The 20,936-nt window shown below is 40.2% G+C and overlaps 1 protein-coding gene across 9 annotated transcripts in view; it reads right to left on the bottom strand.

Annotated features, from left to right (window-relative positions):
• Positions 1-15,724: 15,724 nt before the first annotated feature.
• Positions 15,725-20,936, bottom strand: part of sv2ba (synaptic vesicle glycoprotein 2Ba) — a 40,948-nt gene continuing 35,736 nt past the window's right edge. For all 9 annotated transcript variants that reach the window (XM_046031828.1, XM_046031825.1, XM_046031826.1 and 6 more), the window contains 10 exons: positions 20,693-20,844; positions 20,097-20,230; positions 19,410-19,499; positions 18,671-18,784; positions 18,431-18,519; positions 18,012-18,176; positions 17,793-17,926; positions 17,434-17,634; positions 17,174-17,333; positions 15,725-16,079 (listed from right to left, as the gene is read on the bottom strand). In XM_046031828.1, coding sequence (XP_045887784.1) covers positions 15,896-16,079; positions 17,174-17,333; positions 17,434-17,634; positions 17,793-17,926; positions 18,012-18,176; positions 18,431-18,519; positions 18,671-18,784; positions 19,410-19,499; positions 20,097-20,230; positions 20,693-20,844 — 1,423 coding nt within the window. In that variant the 3' untranslated portion in view covers positions 15,725-15,895. The remainder of the gene's footprint in view (positions 16,080-17,173; positions 17,334-17,433; positions 17,635-17,792; positions 17,927-18,011; positions 18,177-18,430; positions 18,520-18,670; positions 18,785-19,409; positions 19,500-20,096; positions 20,231-20,692; positions 20,845-20,936) is intronic.

Raw genomic sequence — 20,936 nt, forward strand, 5'->3', positions numbered from 1 at the left:
TGGAGACTGCTCCATATATGTGGTGGGAGGTGCGAGGTTGCACCTTCATCAGCCACCTCAGGTCCTGAGAAGCTCTGGGAGCAGGGCTGACACCTAGGCCAGGGGGTCCCATGGGAAACGGGCCAACTCCAAAACAAGGTGTGACCTGGCAGCTCGCACGGGCATCATAAAGTAGACAAATTCACACTATAGGCTACTGCAGCCTGGGAACATGAAAGAGGTTTTATGCGGGTCACTGGTCTGTCTCTGAACCTGAGGTTTTTCAAAATACGAAATCTATACTCATTGGCTGTGACTGCAGACAGCTAAATGATCTGTTACCAAACATGTCCAATAATCCAAGAGCAATTTTTTTTTATGAATGGCTCAGGCTGTTTGAATGAAATGATGAGCCCTGTAACTGTAAGGTCTCGGGTTCAGTCAACACTAGTCAATGTTTCTGTCCCATCATCATCCATATCCAGTAAAAGTTGTTTAGTGAGACACTGAAGTTAATTAGTCAGTTCTACATGTCATTAGTGCTGCTCTTTGCTGCTGCCCCTGCTAGGTCAGGCTGGAGAAGTGTGCCAGGGCAGCTGTGAGGTGTGAGGAGTTTGCACCTACTCCTGTTTGGACACTGACTCAGCAGTAGGCCTCACTGGCCTGGGAACCCTGAACTGCAAAGGAAGAATGTGCAGAACCAATATATATATATATTGTTTATATTTGAAGAATTGAACCGAACTGTGTCTTTTAGGTTTAATAAATGACAGTTCTGCCGTCCTGGCTGGGTTTTCGAGCTCAGTGGTACTTACCTGCTTCGATAATCTTCAGTTTCTACACTACAGACAGTCCAGTTAATGTCCCTATTATTGAGGAATTATGATGTTGGAGAGAAGTACTAAAAAAATAACATTGTTGGTAGCAGAGGGGAGAGAGTTGAGAGGAGTGATCATGATTCTTTGTGTAGATAAAGACATGATGCATCCTGTCATCAGTCTTCTACTGAATGTTTACTTTGCAACAATTTATTTATATTCTTATTCTATTGTTTTAATTTACAGATCCTACGCAGATTCAGTCCAGACCTTCTCAGTGATTTGTTGGTATGGGAATTTAGTTGGTCAAAACCACAATTCTCTTATTGTGTTTTTGTTTTTTTATGCTGCAAAACAAACTCTTTTTCTCCTCTGTAAAGATCCTGAACTGAACTGAACATTGTTCAACTCCATGATTTGTTTTCTATTCAGTGAATTTCTTTAGCAGAGTAGGGATTTAGATTTTTGAATTTTTGAACAGATCACTGGATTCCCTCTGATATTTCTGTGGATTTGATCGTCAGGTGTTGACCGTGGATCTGAGTCCCGAGCAGCGTTCCCACAAACCACCGCGTCACATTTGACTCCTGCTCTGCAGCTGAGGTGAAACCTATGAGTGGTACGTGTGAACCAGTCACGCACAGCTCTCCACCACCTAGGTTATGCAAGAAAAACAGACATCTGAATTAGGAGAAATATACCAGACAAGGATGTCACTCCTCTTATGACATTAAAAAATTTTGAAAATCAAAATGTCAAAACGCCGTTGAAACTGATTTTGCTGAAGCTAGTGTACTTTTTTTAATTTGTCTTGAGTTAGAAAGTGTGTGAGGTGACACCAGGCTTGACAGCTGACCCAAGTATTCCCAGAGGGAGCTCCAACCCCACATTAATATGGGACACAACATTATATGAGTCACAGGACGCAACCTCTCAACATTTACATTTCCCATTATTCATCTGTTTTTGTTACATATAGGGTTGTTATTTTCCTCATACTGACCTGTTGCTTTGTAACATACAGGTTACTTTTCTAGTACAAGCACAGTAAAGTACAGTATCTATAATCTGATAAAGAGTTTAAAATGATTGACAGCACTTATTACAACTAATTCTCCCACTGAGTTTGAAACTTTCACAGATGGGATACTTTCTGTTGTACACAGAAAAAAATTTGAAGGTTTATTTTCCTACATAGATTTATTTATTAAATGTATTTTATTTGTGTACATTTTAGGGGAAGCACCACTTTCATTTTATTTCTTTTTAAATGATAAACTATTGACTGATTATTATAAACCTTCTTCAGAATTCCTCCAACTGTCAACTTTCTTCTCTCCCTCCCAGGCTGATGATGAGAGGATCTGTCTTCTCTTAATCCACATTAGCTCTGATGGTGTTTACTCACATGTAATGAGTGAATAATTAGCACAGCTGTGCTAACCCTTTCATCTCAAACCTTTTAGTCCCGAGAGTTTATTAGCTTTTCTGTGATGAAAGCCTTAAGTGAGTGTATTAAGCTTTGTGTTAGGTTTGCTGCTTGCATATCAAATGAACTGCATGCATGTGGCAGACACTCCTGCCTGCTATGCAGCTCCACACACCTCTATGAATATTAAAGGCCTCTCTGTAGGCTCTGGCAGGTAATTAGGCCTTTAGGTGAGAGAAAGATGGAAAGAGCAGGGAGGACCTTATATCTTAGTCTAGACTTAGCGGTGCCAAGGACCTCTCTGTGTTTGCAGAGCCCCATTAACAAAGATACACTAAATAAACTAGATAACCTGTGGCAGAGGTTGATCTCTGGCCTGCTGTGGAAAAAAACTCAGATTACTCATATCTCACATACTTCAGAATAAGGGAGGAAAACACTATGATGTTTGTCTCCCAATTGTTAATGTTACATTTAAGGTTATGTTTAAGGTTACCTAATATTGCCTTCCAGTAATATTCACATAGGATTATGCATGGCTTCTTTATGGCATATTTTCTGCCTGTGACATTTGTAGTATGCATAAACCACCATAGCATTACTTCAGTTTTCAATTATTTTTGATATTGTGTTGGAGCATATTTCACAGACAATCTTGCAAAAAGCACAAATGTGTTAAATAATATAATATATTTATATATACGCCTTTTGCGTCATAGGATCTTTTATGGATTGTTTTTCCTAAAATACAAAGTATTTATTGTTTTTCTGTGTTGCAACACATCGTTCATTTTTCAACTTTTCTTTTGTTAAGTCTTTTCACACTGCAGTCAAAGGTTTTTTAAACCCACAGAACTTATAGTAGTAGGGACTTATAATAGTCCTTACAACAGGCCTATTTCACAGGAGACATGTTGACATGTCACATTAAGAAAAGCAGTGGTGTAAATGATCAGTACTGGACAGTAATTAAGTACATTTACTGAAGTACTGTACTTAATTTCAAATTTGACGTACTTGTATTTTACTTGAGTATTTTCTTTTAATGTCACTTTTTACTTCTACTCTAGTATATCTCAGAGGGAGATATTGTACTTTTTATTTTACTTCATTTATTTGACAGCTTTAGCTACTAGTTACTTTACAAATCAAGATTTTTACACATAAAACATATGAATACTTATTTACTTACTTACTTAATATGTTTTGTTATAAATTAAACTACCTATCATTTTATACGAGTGCAGCTGACACCATTATTAGATTGATATTGAAATTAACTGGCAACAACTTCTTCTCATTTAAGACATTTTTCATGTAAAAATATTTCATGGTTCCACCTTCACAAATGTGACGATTAGCTGATTTTCCTTTTAATTATATAAATTTATTTGTAGTAATTTTGAGCTTTGTAATATTGCTTAGACAAAGCAAACACTGTGAAGTTGTCACTTTGGGCTCTGGGTAATTGTGATGGCATTTCTCACTATTTTCAGGAGTTCGAAAATTGATTAATGGAGAAAATAATTAGCAGATTTATCCATAATGAAAATAATCATTAGTTGCACTCTGATACAAAATAGTTAATAATGAACCCACCCTAAATAAATCCTGCTTTTACATTAATGCAGGAGTATAATAATAATCTAATATATAATAGTAACTCTCACAGGACATTTTTCTCTCTGCAATGAGTACGTTTACTTTTAATACTGTAGGTACATTTTCCTGATTATACTTTTTCTTGCAGCAGAGTATTTTTACAGTGTGGTATTAGTACTTTTCTTTAAGTAAAGGGTTTAAATAATTCATACAGCACTGACACACACTCACACACACACACAGACACATACAACTGAGTAACTTGAATTATTATTGAAAGGCCAACCTGTTTATAACGAATGCCATTGTTTATGTTTGTCATGTCACAAACCACTGATAAACATAACCTTACTAAATACTTTTGATAGATACTTATTTTAAAAAGCAGGTACTTTTGTACTTTGACTGAAGTAGAAATTTAAATTGAAGACTTTTAGTGGAGTAATATTTAATAAGGGTATCTGTACTTTTAATCAAGGAAACAGTATTTGTGTACTTTCATCCACTACTGTAAATAATACAGTTAATGAGGTTTGAATTCCATTTAGCTGCTTCACTTTTAGGGTTGTGGTGCATGCTAGGTGACTGTCACACTGTCATGGTGGGATACTTGCAGAAAATGGAGCTGTTGTTAATGTTAATGTTAATTAGTAACACCATTACCTACAGTAACAAGTCAAAATATCTGCTGTGAAAAAGGCCTATTCAGACCTCTGGTATATTTTCTTAGTTGGCATGTATTCTTTATAACATTGTTCAAAGTGAAAATGCTGAAAGGAAGCATTGTGTGAGGGAGAGAAATAAGATAAGATCTGATTTATTGTCCCCTTGGGGAAACGCATCTAGGGCTTAAAGGGCATTGATGGCACAGGTCGTTGGACAGAATCAAAGTGAGGACATTGCAGCTACATGTGTCTCAACTGTCAGGCCACCAGGACGCACCTAAAATATTTCCATGTGACTAAATGGTGCACACAATATTTTTGGTTTAAAGACAACGTTGTGTGTAAAAATCAGATACTCTAGCTTCCATTTAGAATTGTACCTCTAACAAGCTGGTACAGAATACAGAATTTGGAAGATATCCATTTATTTGACTAACTCAGAACTCTGCATCATGTTAACTTCAAATAAACTTTGGAATACAGTTTTTGCATGAAAGGAGGACTGTGTATTTTGCTCCCCGTCACATACACTGGAAGCATGTTCGAAAGGGATCTGGCCTGTATGAACAGGAGGGATGATTACAGCAAGCAGACCCTGTTCAGTGTTTACACGGGCAACTGACTATTGTTTTAGGACAGACTTGAAAAACTTTGAACCTATCCTTTAACAATCTTAAAACTGCTTAAGGCGAAACAAAAAGGCAACGTGTAGTCAATCGAGTTTCAGTCTCCATTCGGCAGCTTTTGAAGCCTGCAGTGATGCCGTTGTGAGTTGTGTTGTCTTTTCTTTCAGCAGAGTTATGAGCTAAAACATTTTAGAACTGCAATTGAATACTCCCTCTAAATTATAATGTCACTAGAGTGTTACCTTGTATCATAAAATAACATATCAACCATCTCTGATAGTAGTCAGAAAATGCTAAAGATTACCACTAGAACAATCTTCAAACCTGCAGATTTTTTGGCCACAACATTGATGTATTATCATCTTTTAAGATGGCATGGTGAACGTGTTTGAAAACAGCTGCTTAATTACAAATCCAGCAGTTACAGAGCAAAACTGGAATTCATTTGGTTTTGTCCACTTGGTGAATTTAAGTCCAATGTTCACCCTCTTCTAGTTCTGTTTTTGGACTCCAAAACTCCTGAAGGAAATATCTAGCTTTTAACAGCTAACTGATTCACCATGTTAAGCAGCAAATTGCTAACATTGTCTGCTGTTTGGTGCAGAGCAGGTAGTGTACAGTTGGTTTTTAGAGGTTTTTTTCTGAAAGGCTACCTGCTATGGCTAAAAACAACGCTATGTGAGTGGTGAGAGGGAACCAAAATAGTGAAATAGTGGGCCATACAGCTGAACAATGAGCTGAAACTCACTATGAACCTCGGTAAACCCAAGGGGAGCTGCAGATTCAGGTGATAATTCTCTGTAGGTTCATTTCTACCAGAGACCCGTTTCACATTGTCACATTGTTTCCACAATGTCCTCTGATATATTGTTAGAGCAAAAATACAAAAAAAAGTTGCTTTAAAACCCAGCCTTTTTTAATATAAAACACTTTGATCTTTGTCTTATTTTGTATACTTTGTAGTGGTGATTCCAATATAATAATGATAAAACAAACAAAAACCAGCTGTTTGGCATTTTATAATATTTGTGTATTTTTATGCTTCGCTGAGAATCAGCACTAAGAACGGTGAAGTTTTCATCCATAGTTTAAGCCACTGCTGATCTTGGGTGGGGTGCCAGTGTGCCTTTATGAGCAGCAGAGGGCGCACTGAAGCATAGTTCAACATATTTCCCTGAAAACCATCTCCATGCTGCCTAGCTCAAGTGTAAATCATTTTACATGACCAATTCCGTTATTCTCAACTTCCAGCCACAATTTCCAAACCCAAAGAAGACACATAATAATTACCTGTCTGAGTCATGGGAACAAGACTTCAAATGATGAGAAAGCATGAGACATTTAAATATTTTATTATTATAAATAGTGGTATAAAGAAATATAAAAATAGTTGTTAGACATATTAATATTTACATGGCACATTTCACAGTACAAAATAAATAAAATGTAGAATAGCACATATATCTCAAATAATTTACTTGTTTCACAGTGAGGCAGTAAAAACAAAGAAGTAGTTTGTGTCTGTTGTTGGATGATGACGGTGCAGTGCTGGAGTGTTTAACACCAATACTCCCTGGGAACCAACGGCATGCAGAAGTCTTTGCCACACATCTGTATTCAAAAAATCAACAGGAAATTTGATTAGCATTTTGTACTTTTGCTTCAAAAAGATGCAAGAGGTGTGCTTTCTTCACTTCATTAATGGCCATTAATAATGAGTGAATGTTCACATACCTGACAGGAGGGCTGCGTTGCTGGAGGTGACTCCAGGATGGCATCCATGCTCATGTCTCTCTGAGGAGCTTCAATGTACTCTCTACTGTACTGATCCATTCCAAAACCGCAGCTCCCAGAATGCAGCACGGTGTTCTGGCTGTGGCACTGGGCTGTGTACAGGCTCTGGTTCTGCAGCTGGGCCTCCTGTCCTCCCACAGGGCCATGCTGGAAGTAGCTGAGGATGTCTGGTGAGGAGGTGTCACTGGCTGAGGTGTCTCCTTGTTCCCTCCTCTGAAACAGCACCTCCTCACTGAGGCCCAGCTGGGCCGACAGGTAGGAGATGTAGCTGATGGTGAGGCGGAGAGTCTCTATCTTGGTCAGAGTCTGTCCGGCTGGGGCCACTGAGGGCGGCAGGTAGGACCTGAGGTGGTGCATGGCTTTAGTCAGATCCCTCATCCTCAGCTTTTCCTTCTCGCTGGCGCTCTCCCTCTGCTTGCTGCGGATCCGGGCAGCCCGGCCCGACTTCCGGCCACGTCCAGACAGGGAGCAGGGCAAGGATTTGCAGATATCGGGATATCCAGTCTTAGCTGCTTTAGGAGTGGACTGCGGCAGCTGCTGGTAGGAAGGAGAGAGGCTTGAGTCCATAGACGGGACAGGGGAGAGGGTTTCTAGAGAGGAGATGCTAGACAGGTCCGAGTCAGAGCACCACTGGTACTGCATTCCGTAGTCGAGAAGAGTGACTGAGGAGGTATCCATGTTGTGTGGAGGATCTCAGTGGTCTGACTGGAGAGACTGGGAGGCTATGAGTGCTGCTCAGCTCTGTTGAACTGGTATATAAGTCCAGGCCAGGCCGCAGAGGTGTGAAGTGACACCTCCGCAGATTCTCACAAACCATCACTGTCTAAAGCAGAGGCCCCTGAACACACACACACACACTCCCTCACTGGGACCATGTCTCAGCACCTCTCCCTCTCCTCTGTGTCTGGGAAAGTTCAGCTACAGAAGTGTGAATTTTGACTCCTGCTCAAAACAATAAACACATTTTTTTTTTTTTTTTTTTTGCATTGTGGGGTTTTGTCCCTGCAGCAACCCAGATGCATTTTGCACATGTTTAAGAGATAGGGTTTGTTTTGAATGATCTGATTTCTCTCGCATTCACTTTATAACACTAAAGCCAAAGACACTGGTCAGCCGACTGACAACATAATGGGAAACTATTGTATCATACCCGGATAGAAGGACACTAAGATAATACTCCCATCTCTGATGAAGCACATGATGATGTTTCAATATTGTGCTTGTGAACAAATATGAAAGTCACTTGATTCTGCACAGACGTGTCTCCAATATAATCCTACCGTCAAAAATGTCAAAATGATCACATTTACAACTAGTTAAAAGAATTAAAAATTTTGGAAAAGACATATAAAACTGAGATTAATCACCACCAAATACACATCAATCTATAGAAGCAACGCATGAATATAAGGTTCAAGCACATAATCTCAGGATCTAAATATCAGGGAACAAGCCAGTACAATTAAATGTCATCATATTGTATTATATATTCCAGATTCAATGGATGAATTCAGATGACTCTGGATCTGAACATGTACGCCAAAACCTCAGGAACAGTGGTGCTACATGAAATCACACCTTGACTTTTTGTTGATGTTTGGGCCTAAATGGTTTGTGGGTGGAGACATGACGTCTGGGTGAGGGAGTTTATTCGAGTGTCAATTTAGCTGGCTACCTGAAAGTTAGAGTCAGTGCCAGTGTCTATTCATGCTTCTACTCAACTCTGGGCCCAGTGCAGAACATTTTGTAAAACATAAATTGGTCGTCCCGGCCTTTCTGTGTGGAGTTTGCATGTTCTCCTCGTGTCTGCGTGGGTTCTCTCCGGGTGCTCCGGCTTCCTTCCACCGTCCAAAGACATGCGACTAGGTGAATTGGTGTACCTAAATTGTAATTAGGTGTGATGCCTGGTCTGTGCCTGGTTGTTTGTCTATGTGTGGCCCTGCGATGGACTGGCGACCTGTCCAGGGTGTACCCCGCCTTTCGCCCGATGTCAGCTGGGATTGTCTCCAGCTCCAGATAAGCAGTTGACGATGGATGGATGGATGGAAATTGGGCCAGCAGACTGTGCACTTTCTCCCTGAGAAACATTATCAATGATTCTGATAGATGGCACATTCTTACATATTGTGCTGTGCGTAAACAGGCCTATTATTTTGTCAGCGGAGAGGATTCTGTCTTCACTGTAGGCTGAAACTCCCATCTCTTGCTCCTTCTTCGTCACCTCACTCCAACCTTGAACCTGACATCAGTGTGTTCTGCCCTTCTCTTGATCTCCCCGACTTTATATCCCACTTCTCACCAACATGATCATTTTATAGTCGCAGCAAGTCAGACGTGAGCTCTGATCTCTGACTCTGATTACTTTCTTTATCTTGATCCTGGCAGGGAAGCATCTTCTTCTGCTGCTCCTGTTGTCAGCGCTTCTGGATAGGAACCGATGTCCTACATGGCCAAAATGTAAACGTAGTAAATGTAAATACATTTAATGAAGTATAATGACCTGTGTTATCCAGTTAAAGTGGAGGTGTGATGGTTTCACACTGATGAGAACTGATGAGTCTAGAGGCGTCACTTCACACCTCAGCTGTGAGAACCAGGAATGCTGGAAAAGACTGTGGCTGCTGACCCCTTTCCCTCTCTCTCTCTCTCTCCCTCTCTCTCTCTCTCTGTCCCTCAGCCTTCTTCTCTCTATGTGTAGAACAGCATAAAAGATTTGATTTCAATATCAGACCTATATAGGATAAGTGAAACATTTTGATACAGAAATGGTGATGTCATTTTCAGAGATGACACCTTTGGTAGCTTTACAACACAGCATAAAAGCACATTATGATGCCAGTATTGAACTTTGTTGGTCAAATAGAACCTTTAACAGATTAGATTAGCTTTACAGATTAACTTTTCTCATTTCATTTTCCTTCTTGAGTTTAATATTTGTAAAATGACCAAAGAAACACTTGCTCAAGTGTGCTATTCTTCAAAAATCAGCATGTCTGGTTATTGCTGAGTCAGTACATCTATGCTTTTCACTGCTTTCCCCATCCACACTGATTGCAAGCAGCTTCTTTTTTGAGCTATTCAATTTGTCTGTTTTTATTCCCTTGGAGTCAGTGTTGTTTATTAAATCAAATTAACATCAAACCTGTCATAAATCCAATCCCTATTCAACACAGTGGATAGTTCAGATTTTTTTATTAAGGTTTTATTGTCCCTAATGGAGAACTGGCTTGCAGAAAATCAGATAACGATAATAAAACTCTATGAAACTAACAGATGAAACACAAAGCTGTCTAAAATACTGGTTTGTCCTGTGTTTGTAGAGGGTGTATTTCAGCTTGGGGCTCTTCTGACCAGAAGCCACTGAAGCCCTGCCAGCCCCAGGGCCCAGAAATAATGAAAAATACGTTGAATGGTGAGGGGTGGTGAGGTGTACTAAGTGTATAACATGAATCAACGTAAGATAAAACACATGACATCCCAAACAAACTAATGGAAACTAATAAGATGTGTGCTGTGTCAGGCAGAGGGCAGGGTGAACTGGGGTTGAACCCGCAGTGCGACCCTGCCAGCCACCCTAACCAAGGCGAGGCTGTGGGAGCCTGGCTGAGAGTTTGACACCTCAGGGTGGATGCACACCCACAGCAGGGTCTGAGGCTGGGCTGCCTGCCACCTGTCTGGGCCTCCAGGGTCCCTCAACCCCACCACGACCTCCAATGCGCTCTCTCTGCTAGGAATAATATCAAACATAATTTTGATGATTCCTGTGGGGGCGCTGGGTTGGCGCCATGGCAAATAGTGATACAGCAAAGAAAAAAGACCAGAGGAAAGAAATGAGACAGTCAACGACAAAAATAAAGATCATAGAAGGTTAACAATCTTGTCAAAGTAGGGATTGCTAGCAAAACATGTATGTATATATATAATTTACATATTTAAATATACAGTATAAAAATCACTACATATACAAATCGAATCAGTATTTATGGGTGTACGGCAAATTGTGGAACACAGTGAAATTGTAATAATTATTTGATGTATTTCTGTCTTTGCCTTTTTAGATATTCTATTCCAGTTAAACAGCAACAAAAAAGCTGTTGTTTGTTCTTGATTGCGGCGTCTGGGAAGCTACAACAAGTACTGCAGTTCACTGCTATTGTAAATGCAATGAGTGATTAAGATAAACTGAAATTCAACAACATTTTGGATTTTGTTTCACGTTTTTTTGGCTGCTTCTATCATCTCATTTTCACTCTTTCTCTTTTCTAAAGAAGGAAAAGATCATTTAGTTCTCTTGAGGGTAGCTTTTCTTTTCTTTCTCATTCATAGTGAAATAATCAATAGCTTCTACTTTCTAGTTTTTGTAACTCCTCCAGTGGATGTTAATGTCTGCTGAGTTCTCTGACAGCTAAAAATCGTGTTGAATCACAATGAACCTCCAAAGGAAGGAAAACCAAGTTTACTGGGTCCCTTCCATGCGCTCATACCATGTTGGTTGCAATATGCTGCTTTCATTAATACTGCGGTCTGACTTCAAGACCAGAAGATAGTTCAATATTTTATAATAAGGCTAATTAAAGAAAACAATTAATGAAGGAGTGGAGAAACAACAAATGCAAAGTGAGCATTTTGTGACAGATTTTGGAGCAACATGTTACTCCACTACCAACATCAAAACACCAAACAAAGGAATATCGTTTGCAAGAATGGTGTTTCACCTCTCCAGCAGAGTTCCAGAAAACTGCATTTAAAGGTTCAGTGTGTACGTTTTAGTGGCATCTAGTGGTGAGGGGTGCGAATAGCAACCAAAGGCTCACTCACCGCTCACCCTCCCTTTCCAAATGTGTAGGAGAAGCTGCGGTGGCCAGAGACGCTCTGTCAGCTCTTGTGCTAAGTAATATGTGTGGGCCTCCACTTCACAAAAATCACGATCCTCTAATAAACTACTATTACTTCTTCTTCTTTTTTATTCAATGTAGTGACAAAACACGCTCTGCAGAGCAGTTTGATCATCAGGGCTACTGTAGAAACATGGCGACTTCTATGTCAGCGGACCGCGGTGTATGTAGATAAAAATGGCTAATTCTAAAGGCTCATGCAGACTACATGACTTTCAGCGTCAACCGATGGCCGTGCTGTTCAGACTACACAACTTGCCGTCTTGTGACGGGAGTCAGTGTGGTGTTCACACTACGTGACTAGGGTCAGGGGGTCACACAGGACACGAGCTGACAACGGCTGTGTCCTGATGGCTGATCTTCCAACTACATTTTGTCAAGACAACACGTGAAATGTGAAACGGGAAATGACGCGAACCTACACACGAAACAGCTGTTATTTGTTATTATAAAGCTAGCAATTATAAAGATAAAGAATATGAATGAAAGAATGGATTAGCACACGCAGGTAGCAGGGATTGTCTGTGCTACAGAGAGAGCTGAGGGGAATAAAAATTGTTTTGCGGTGAAAAAGTAGCTGCCTGCTCTCATTGGCTGGATGTGGGTGTCGAGTCGGCCGACTCCGCCAGATATTTGGCTTGCTAGATATCTCGCTGGTGTCTGCGATGTGTCAGTGATGCGTTAGGGAGCTGTTTTGATGCGACTGGCGACCGCCGATCGATCGCTGATTTACCCATGATAACAGCCCGACGGGCACCGAGATCACGGACTGCCGAATTGGGCTCAAAATCGTGTAGTGTGAACCAGGCTTATGATAATAAAAACATAACGGTTCATTATGTAAGGTCTTTGTACACCACTGACAACATACCGTAGTTATGTATGTTGTATTGCATTCCTGTCAATAGATCCTCCTAAATATTACACACTGGACCTTTAAGGTGCTCTGGTGGCGCATGGTGGCCTTAATGGTCTTAATACTGTAAGACACACTTGAATATCAACATGTCACAAACATTTCCCAGTTCCATCGCATTTCACTGTAAATGACCTCAAATGTCGGTGGTTTCTTGCCTAAACTTCTGCTGAGTGGGCACTGAGGGTGGTAAAAGTGTTTTTCCTGCTGCCACTTTTTACTCTCTGTGAGTCTTGGACTGCTTCACATCCTGGGCAAATAAAAGTTTTAAATATATTGTCGCTTCAGATTGACAAGGTTTATCTCAGATTTGTGTGGTAATGTGTTAGTTTGAAAGCTTCAATGTGTGTGTGAGCGTGTGTGAGTGTGTGTGTGTGTGTGTGTGTGTGTGTGTGTGTGTGTGAGAGAGAGAGAGTGTGAGTGTGAGTGAGGTGCCAGGTGAGGGGGACACATTCTGCACCCTAGGTGTGAAACATAGCTGCAACTGGAGGGTCAGTCAGAGGTGGACAGTAAATTTCCTCTAATTATAAGAGAATGACATTTGCAGAACATGACAAATTTCAACAGAACTTCCCAGAATTAAGCGAATTCAATTAAATAGTTGAAAGTAGAGAGCATGAACTGACTATTGACCTGGTGGGAATGTTGATAATATTCCAGACACCCCCTAGAAAGGTAAAAACCTATCCATTGTCAATCAGTTATTGATCGACCAAATCTCACTGAAGTCAAACTAGATCATATTTTAAGCATTAGTTCCAGTGTGTGTCTTCTGTTCACTTGACATCCAGATAAACCTGGAGGACAGATCAGCAGATTGTCTTTCACACCTCAGCCAGAGTAAACACATCCTTCCACTACCGGCACTTGCTCACACTTGTGTGCTGCCATGTTTTTACAATCCCTGCTCACCTACCCCCCAACACACAGCTGCCTCTGACATGGCAACAGTTATATTCAGTGCCCACTCACTGCTATCATCCCTGAAATATAACATGTTTCTAGAAAGCAATCAAGATTGTTTCAGAGCTTGGATTTGAATGTTTTCTGTTCAATCAGCCCTGACTTCTTTACATCTCAAATTCATAAAGACATCCTCTGTGATTTTATTTTATAAATTATGCGTATTTGAAGTTGTCAGGTCAGGTTAAGGAATAGTTCAACATTTTGGAACATTTTTGTTCTTGTCAAGAATAAGATATAATATAATAATAATACAATTTTCAATGTCTGTGCACAAAGCAGGTGTTTAGGAAAGTACAGAGATGGGTAACAGGTGAAAACAGCTAGCCTTGCTATGTCCAAAAGTAAAAAAGTTACTGTGGCAGTACTGTGTGCGGTACATATTGATTAATGAAATATAATGTGTTGATTTGTGAGCTTTAAGGTGTGTTCAGACAGAAAATGAAGCGTAGTTTTTGCAAATTGAACAGCTAGACGTTTGCTTTTATTCACCCCAACCAGCCAATGCACTGTACCACCTTTACACAGTTAGCTGTAAGCTAGCTAGCAATAGACATACAGCTCCTTTGTGTTTGTTTGTGTTCACATCAGCCTCTGAGTGAACTCAGAACTCACCAACTCCAGTTATTTCTGTAGTTCCAGGCTTATTTTTTACCTTATTTTTCTCCAGTCTTTATGCTAAGCTAAGCTGCTCTTTCCATGGGCTCTGTACAAACAAATTTGAGATTGGTATCTTCTACTTTAACCTGTCGTATTTCCAAAAATATTTCAATATTTCATATATTCATATATTTCAAAATATTTCTGGGATTCAAATCTGAAATCTTGAAAGTGTATAACTTGTTTCATCACGTTCTCACATATTCTGCATATATTATTAACCAGGAAACTGGATCATAAGCCCTCAGCTTTATTCAAGTCATGATGGAGCTACTATTTTACAACTAATATACACAGGTCTACAGTATGTACAACAACAAACATAGTATTGGTAGTCAGATTATTGTGTTCCAGTAAATTCACAGACATGTGGACAACAACCACACACACACACACACACACACACACACACACACACACACACACACACACACACACACACACACACACACACACACACACACACACACACACAGCTCAGTCAAGCCAAAAAAGTAACATGCTCCTTAGAAATCTTGACACATGTTGTCAGAAATGCAGCAGGTTCTGTAAAACTGTTCTTCCTCAGAACGTTAAAACGAGAGCATCATATCAAAACAGATTTGTATCATTCTCTTGTTTAGAAAAAAAGACGAAAAATAATTGAATAAACAAACAGAACAATTCCTTACATTTTGTCATGGCAGGATGTGACAGATAAAACTGATTCTACACTACCACCACCTACAGAACACAGCTCTACATTTAAGAACAGACACAATGTCTCAGTCGAGCACAAGACGACAAACAGGTGGAGAACCCGGTCAGCTGTTCAGGATGGATTTGGATTAATTGGGAGAAGTGAACAGCTGTGGATTCAATAAAATAAAAAAAACTCCTACATATAATAAAATGGTTGATCCAGGTTTATGTATAGAGAGAACAAACCAAGCAACAACATGTGAACTAAAGAAGGATTAATACAGACTGGATGAGCTAAAGAGGCGTTTTCTCTGAATAACAACACCAGCAGTAAAATTGCTGCTGAGCCTCGGCGGTGAATACAACAGGATTCAAATCAAGTTCAAGTTTTGACTAGTCCTCTCTCTTAATTTTTTTTCCAAAAGGGAATGAAACCAAAGCACAATATGGTAACATGAACTACATCACCTTTCACGTACACTCACAAACATCATCTCATATTAATCTTTCTTTTACACAAACCTTAAACAAAACAAACGTTACACTGTGTGTATGTGTGTGAATAGAGGATGGGCAGTAAATAATAAAAAGGAAATGACAAACACAACTTTTAAACGATGTGACAGAATCGCTGGGCAGACTGAGGAGCTTACAGAGGGAATAAAAAGCAACCACAGTTTCACATAGGCAACCAGACAGGTTTTCAACATTTTTAATCATATAACCATGGCAGGCTCATCCACACAGCTAGCACAGTGTGACCTTTCCTTCCTTGTCTTTCCATTTCAGTTTAAGCTGATATCCCAAAAAGCTTTCCCCCATAGCTAAACTGTGGTTGAGGCCTGGAGGCTGCAGGAGTTTGGCTTTTCAAGAGAGGATTTTCTCCCGGGTTTCGGGCAGCTTGAGAGCTACCAGACCTCCGCAAACGAGGGCGGCGAAGGCCAGGAAGATGGGGATGATCTTAGTGATGCCGATGAAGGCTGCAAAGATGAAGCTGGCAATGATGGCCGCAAACTTACAAATCCCATTTAGGATACCGAACGCTGTCCCTCTGCAAAGTCAAAAAGACAGACAAAGTTTAGATGAACAACTTTTTGCATGGCAGATTGATGAATTAAAATATGTTTTGAGTGAGTAATTTTTTCTTGGTAACAGTGAATTGCTATTTGACTCAAGAATAATAAAATAAATTGAAAAATATTGCTAAAATGCGAAAGTTCTGAATATGCCAGCAAAAGAGAATGAAGTTGCAATATGAGGTGACTTATAGTCTTTGTCCAGTTGAATGAGATTTACTTTTAAAGTCTTAGTGGAGAGGAGGAACTGTCAGATCAGCTAAATAACTAGCTAATGAACTAATTAGTTATTATTAACTGTGTGTTGGTTGAAACTCCATCTCCAACTTACTTTGGTGATTTGATGTTAAACAATGTTTTTTTTTAACAAATCCCTGTTTGCATACTGTAGAAAAATGCACTTTCACAGGCGACACACACAGGTTAGATTTATTACTGTTCATATCTTGAAACCGTATTTATAAATTTTACAAGAGACAGGTTTGAGGATGAGGACGAAGTGACAAGTTTGACAAATGTTACCTCCATCTTGGTAAATGAGTTTAGCTTGAGTTGCAGGAGTGTACACTTCTCCCAACCAAACAAAGAGCAGGACAGAGCTGCTGCTGATAGGCTACACTGTCCTGAATAGGGCTTTTTGAAACGCAACCCCACAAAATGACGTGGTTAGAAAATGGCATACTGCTTCGGAATAACACTATATTATTACTGTAGGTAGTAAGCTGTAACATTTGCAAACGAACAGATAAACACACTGTTAAATAAATTCTTCCCTTGTGTCTTTGGTTTGGAAAGGTAAAATAACACACCACTTACCAAGTGCTTTTAATAGGGATTATCTCTCTTATTACAGACCCACGCACATCACTTCAAAACATGTAGAAATTCAAAACCTGGCAGGCAAGCTTATTTACAGTTGCTAAGCTATGATTGAACGTGTTTGGCTGTTTGGGTGAGGGATTTAGCAAAAGGTTCATTCTAAACCTTGCGGGAAAGAGATGGAGATGAACTGCTGTATGGTAGAGATCGCACTGGACCTTTTATTAGTGGATATAAAGTTGGACTGTACCTTTTAGAGGAGGGGTAGAGTTCCACAGAAATGACCTCTAATCCATTCCAGGCTGCCACGCTGGCGCCATAGAAGAGACACTGCCAACATATTACAGCTCCTTGACTGAAACTTAGCAGCAACAGGAAAGTACAGACAGACGACACTAACATAGAGCCACCTAGAAAGAAAGAAACAGATTTGTCAAAAACTACACAACCCACCCACCACCACCAGGGTTACTGTACTAATACTGCATTTACACTTTCTGCTGATCTCACCTATTATTCTGATCCTTCCTATCTTGTCCATGAACAATGCTGAGATGATGTTGCCCGGCAACACCGCCAAACTGCCCAGGAAGCTGACCAAGTAGATGACGATGTCGTTCTCCTCCTGGAAGTTCAGATGGCAGCCTTTCTTTGGGTGGAGGAAGGTGGTGTTCTCCATTCGACAGTCTTTGAACTTTTCCTGCCAGAGGTCTGGAGAGAACAGAGGGACAGCCATAAAAGGAGGCGAAGCGAGCAGTTTCTAGAATAAATTTTACATTAGGATGTAAACTGATGGTTTTAATATATAATTTATACTACTAGTTAGTTGAGTTTTTGGAGCCCCAGACCTTAAGGAGTGAGCACAATACCTGTGTTATAGAAGACAGTGTTTTTGATGGTGCAGTTCTCGAAGAAGGTGTTGGTTGACTTGACATCCTCAAAGTAGCAGTTTTCAAACAGAGAATCCTCAAACTTCACAGACTTGATCTCAATGTTTGCGAACCTAAATGAAAGGAAAGAAAACTCATCAAGCAGTAGAATACACATGAATATAAATATAATAGAGGGGCTGTGTTGAGGAAACGTACTTGTCATGGATGTACTCTCCCTCGCGGTGGATCTGGTTGACCAGTGAGAAGTTGAAGTGAAAATGTTCGACTCGCTCTCGGTGGAACACTCGGACCTTGGACTCGTACTCCTCAAACTGCATGTATTTGATCATATCGGGGAACCACACTCCCAGTCCATGGTAGCTGATACACATAGGAACACAGAAATATGAGTACATAAAAACAAAGGAATCTGCAAGGGTAAGTGAGATTTTTGACAGCAACATTCTTTCTTTTATCTTTCTTCAGAAAGGCTCTGCCTTGGAGAATTTACAAATGTCCACTTATTAAAATTAACATTCTAAAAATCCATGATTTGAATGCAAATCTACCATTAGGGATATAAGTGTATTCTACTAAGACATGTGGGTCTACAGGCTAAATAGCATTGTTGCTACCTGAAGGCCAAGCAGAACCAGACAATAACCAGGAAGAGGCCTTGCAGTCTGAGCTCTGGCGCTGCTAGTGACATTATGTTAGCCATCACCTGAGGGACAGAAGGAGAGACAATTAAGATTAACATGCAAGGTCTGCACGAAGGGGACGAAAGCACTTTTCAAGACATTCAGTTTACGTGAGACAAATGCAAAGTTAGTTTTCTATCCTGTTTTACGGGTGTGTAGGAGAGATCTGCAGACCTGTTGCAGCATGGTCATGTGTCTGACGGTCCAGCGCTGGAAGGCAGTTCCAGTGTCACTCTGGATCTCTATGAACTCATCCTCCTGAGTTTGTGGAGTCTTAATGTTGGTTGCCTTCACAAAGAGAGATGAGTTTGGACATGTCAACAATAACTTGCTTAATCTTTAATTTCATGGCTGTGTTTCAAGAGAAATTGAGAGTATATGATCTAATTGAAAGTTTTTAAAACAGGGTTTAATGAAAACCTGAAAAATGATATACAGTATATTAAAGAAAACAGCACATTATAAACACACACTGGCTTTTTTTTAATCAGTCAAATTGCAAGCTGTCTTTCTCAGAGCATTCCTGTAACATCTGCACTGATTTTTAAACATGTGGTGCTCATTAGGCCACCTAATAATAAGCGATAAACGTTTGTTGTTATTGCACAACAACAGGTGCCTGAACCTGGAACACCTAAATGCACTGCAGCCATCATTAATGGTATTAATAACACCTGCGATTTTCCCACTAGGGCATGTCAGAATGTTAGCTGTGAAAAAAAGCCGATTGTGCAACCCGGGCTGCTGTCATGGCTTACAATTAAATGGAACAATGAAATCATTTATGTCATTTGTGACAGCTGAGGATCAGATAAAATAGCCTGTAGTTACATTTATTTTGTTAATGAACTGCTAAATTAGATAACTGATGATGAGCGATTGGGCAAAACCGCCGCTATAAAGTAAGGCTTACAGTGAAGACTCTCTCCGGCTCCCCCTTGGCCTTCCAGTTGGTGTCGTGAACTCGTCGCAGGATCATCCACGCCTCATCGTGTCGGGCATTCTGAGAAAGAAAACACACACATGCAAGCTATTACCTATGAATGTCTACATGATCAATTTTAAGAGTGTTCTGTGAAACCTGTTATTGTTTAAGGCACGTTTATTTCCCACATACACAGTGGACAGATACAGTTGAGTAACAATGTTCCCATGAGGGTCTGTCTGTTATCAGGTGGGGAAATGTGTGATAATTTGGGGGGGGGGGGGGGGTATGAATATGCTGGAGCTGCCCTGCTGTAACATACAAATACAATACCACATGTGGTTAAAGGTCTGACAATGTCCTGGATGAGAAGCAGGGGTGGGTGGTGTCCTGGTGGCGCCTTAGCAGCCTTTTGCTACCTTTGCACAGCAGTGGGATGTTGCTGTGGTGGCTGGTGACTCAACATTTTTAACCAATCACAGCTTGATGTTTAACACCATACGCTGACATAATGCATATTAAGAAAGGGAGCTTGTGTCTCAATATCTTTTGTGGTTATTCTTAATCTCTCTTGTATTAGCAGTACAGATAGTTCTTTGTGTTATGCAGTTGAAGCAGACAATGAAACACATTTTAATCTTGTGCGTGTTTTTATCTGGTGACACTGGCTCTGACCTCCAGGAGGAAACGAGGGCTCTCCGGCATGAAGATGACACCGACAAGTGCAGCCAGCGCCGGGAAGAGACACACGAAAATAAATAATCTCCAACTGTGGATCTGGAACTCAGTACCAATGGCGAAGCCCCAACCTGGAAAACCATCCAGTGAAGAGCATGTTAATATTTCAGCATCGCTTTACTGCTGTGGTGCAACAAAACACATCTTTATTGTTGTATATATAAAACTTCATTTATGAACTGCTATATCTACTTTTGCATTTGAACCATTGCAAAGAATCAAAAGTTGAAAGTTACAGTTACACACATATAACTGTGTGTTTATATAAGACTTCCATAAAATAATTTTTCAATACTTAATGTGAATTATTCATGTTTAATTGCTAGGGAAATGTCTCACGATGAGACATGTTAGCAAGCACAAAAAAGTCCCACAAATTCAACACCAGTGAATTCAAATTTGACAAAAGTGAAATAAACAGTATATTATCTCTGTCCTCTGGGTTTAATTGAATGTTGTGTGTCTTCATGTGCGTCTACATGTACAGTATGTATGTGTGTGTGTGGTTATGCGAGTCACCGTGTATGTGTTACCATAGTGAGGGATGATTCCCCAGGCGGTGAAGGAGGCATACAGGCCTCCCAGCATCCAGAACATGCAGAGCCAGCTCAGATGTTCACCACGTTTATCCATCTGCAGGAACTCGGTGAAGTAGGTGTACACTATCGGGATTGAGCCACCAATGCTGGGGGAGGAATCACAAGACATCTCGTGTATAAACTTTTATTTTGTCCATGATCCTCTTTGCTGTGATATCTGACATTTGATCTTTGAAGT

The sequence above is a fragment of the Micropterus dolomieu genome, linkage group LG20, assembly GCF_021292245.1.
Source record: "Micropterus dolomieu isolate WLL.071019.BEF.003 ecotype Adirondacks linkage group LG20, ASM2129224v1, whole genome shotgun sequence".
Taxonomy (NCBI): domain Eukaryota; kingdom Metazoa; phylum Chordata; class Actinopteri; order Centrarchiformes; family Centrarchidae; genus Micropterus; species Micropterus dolomieu.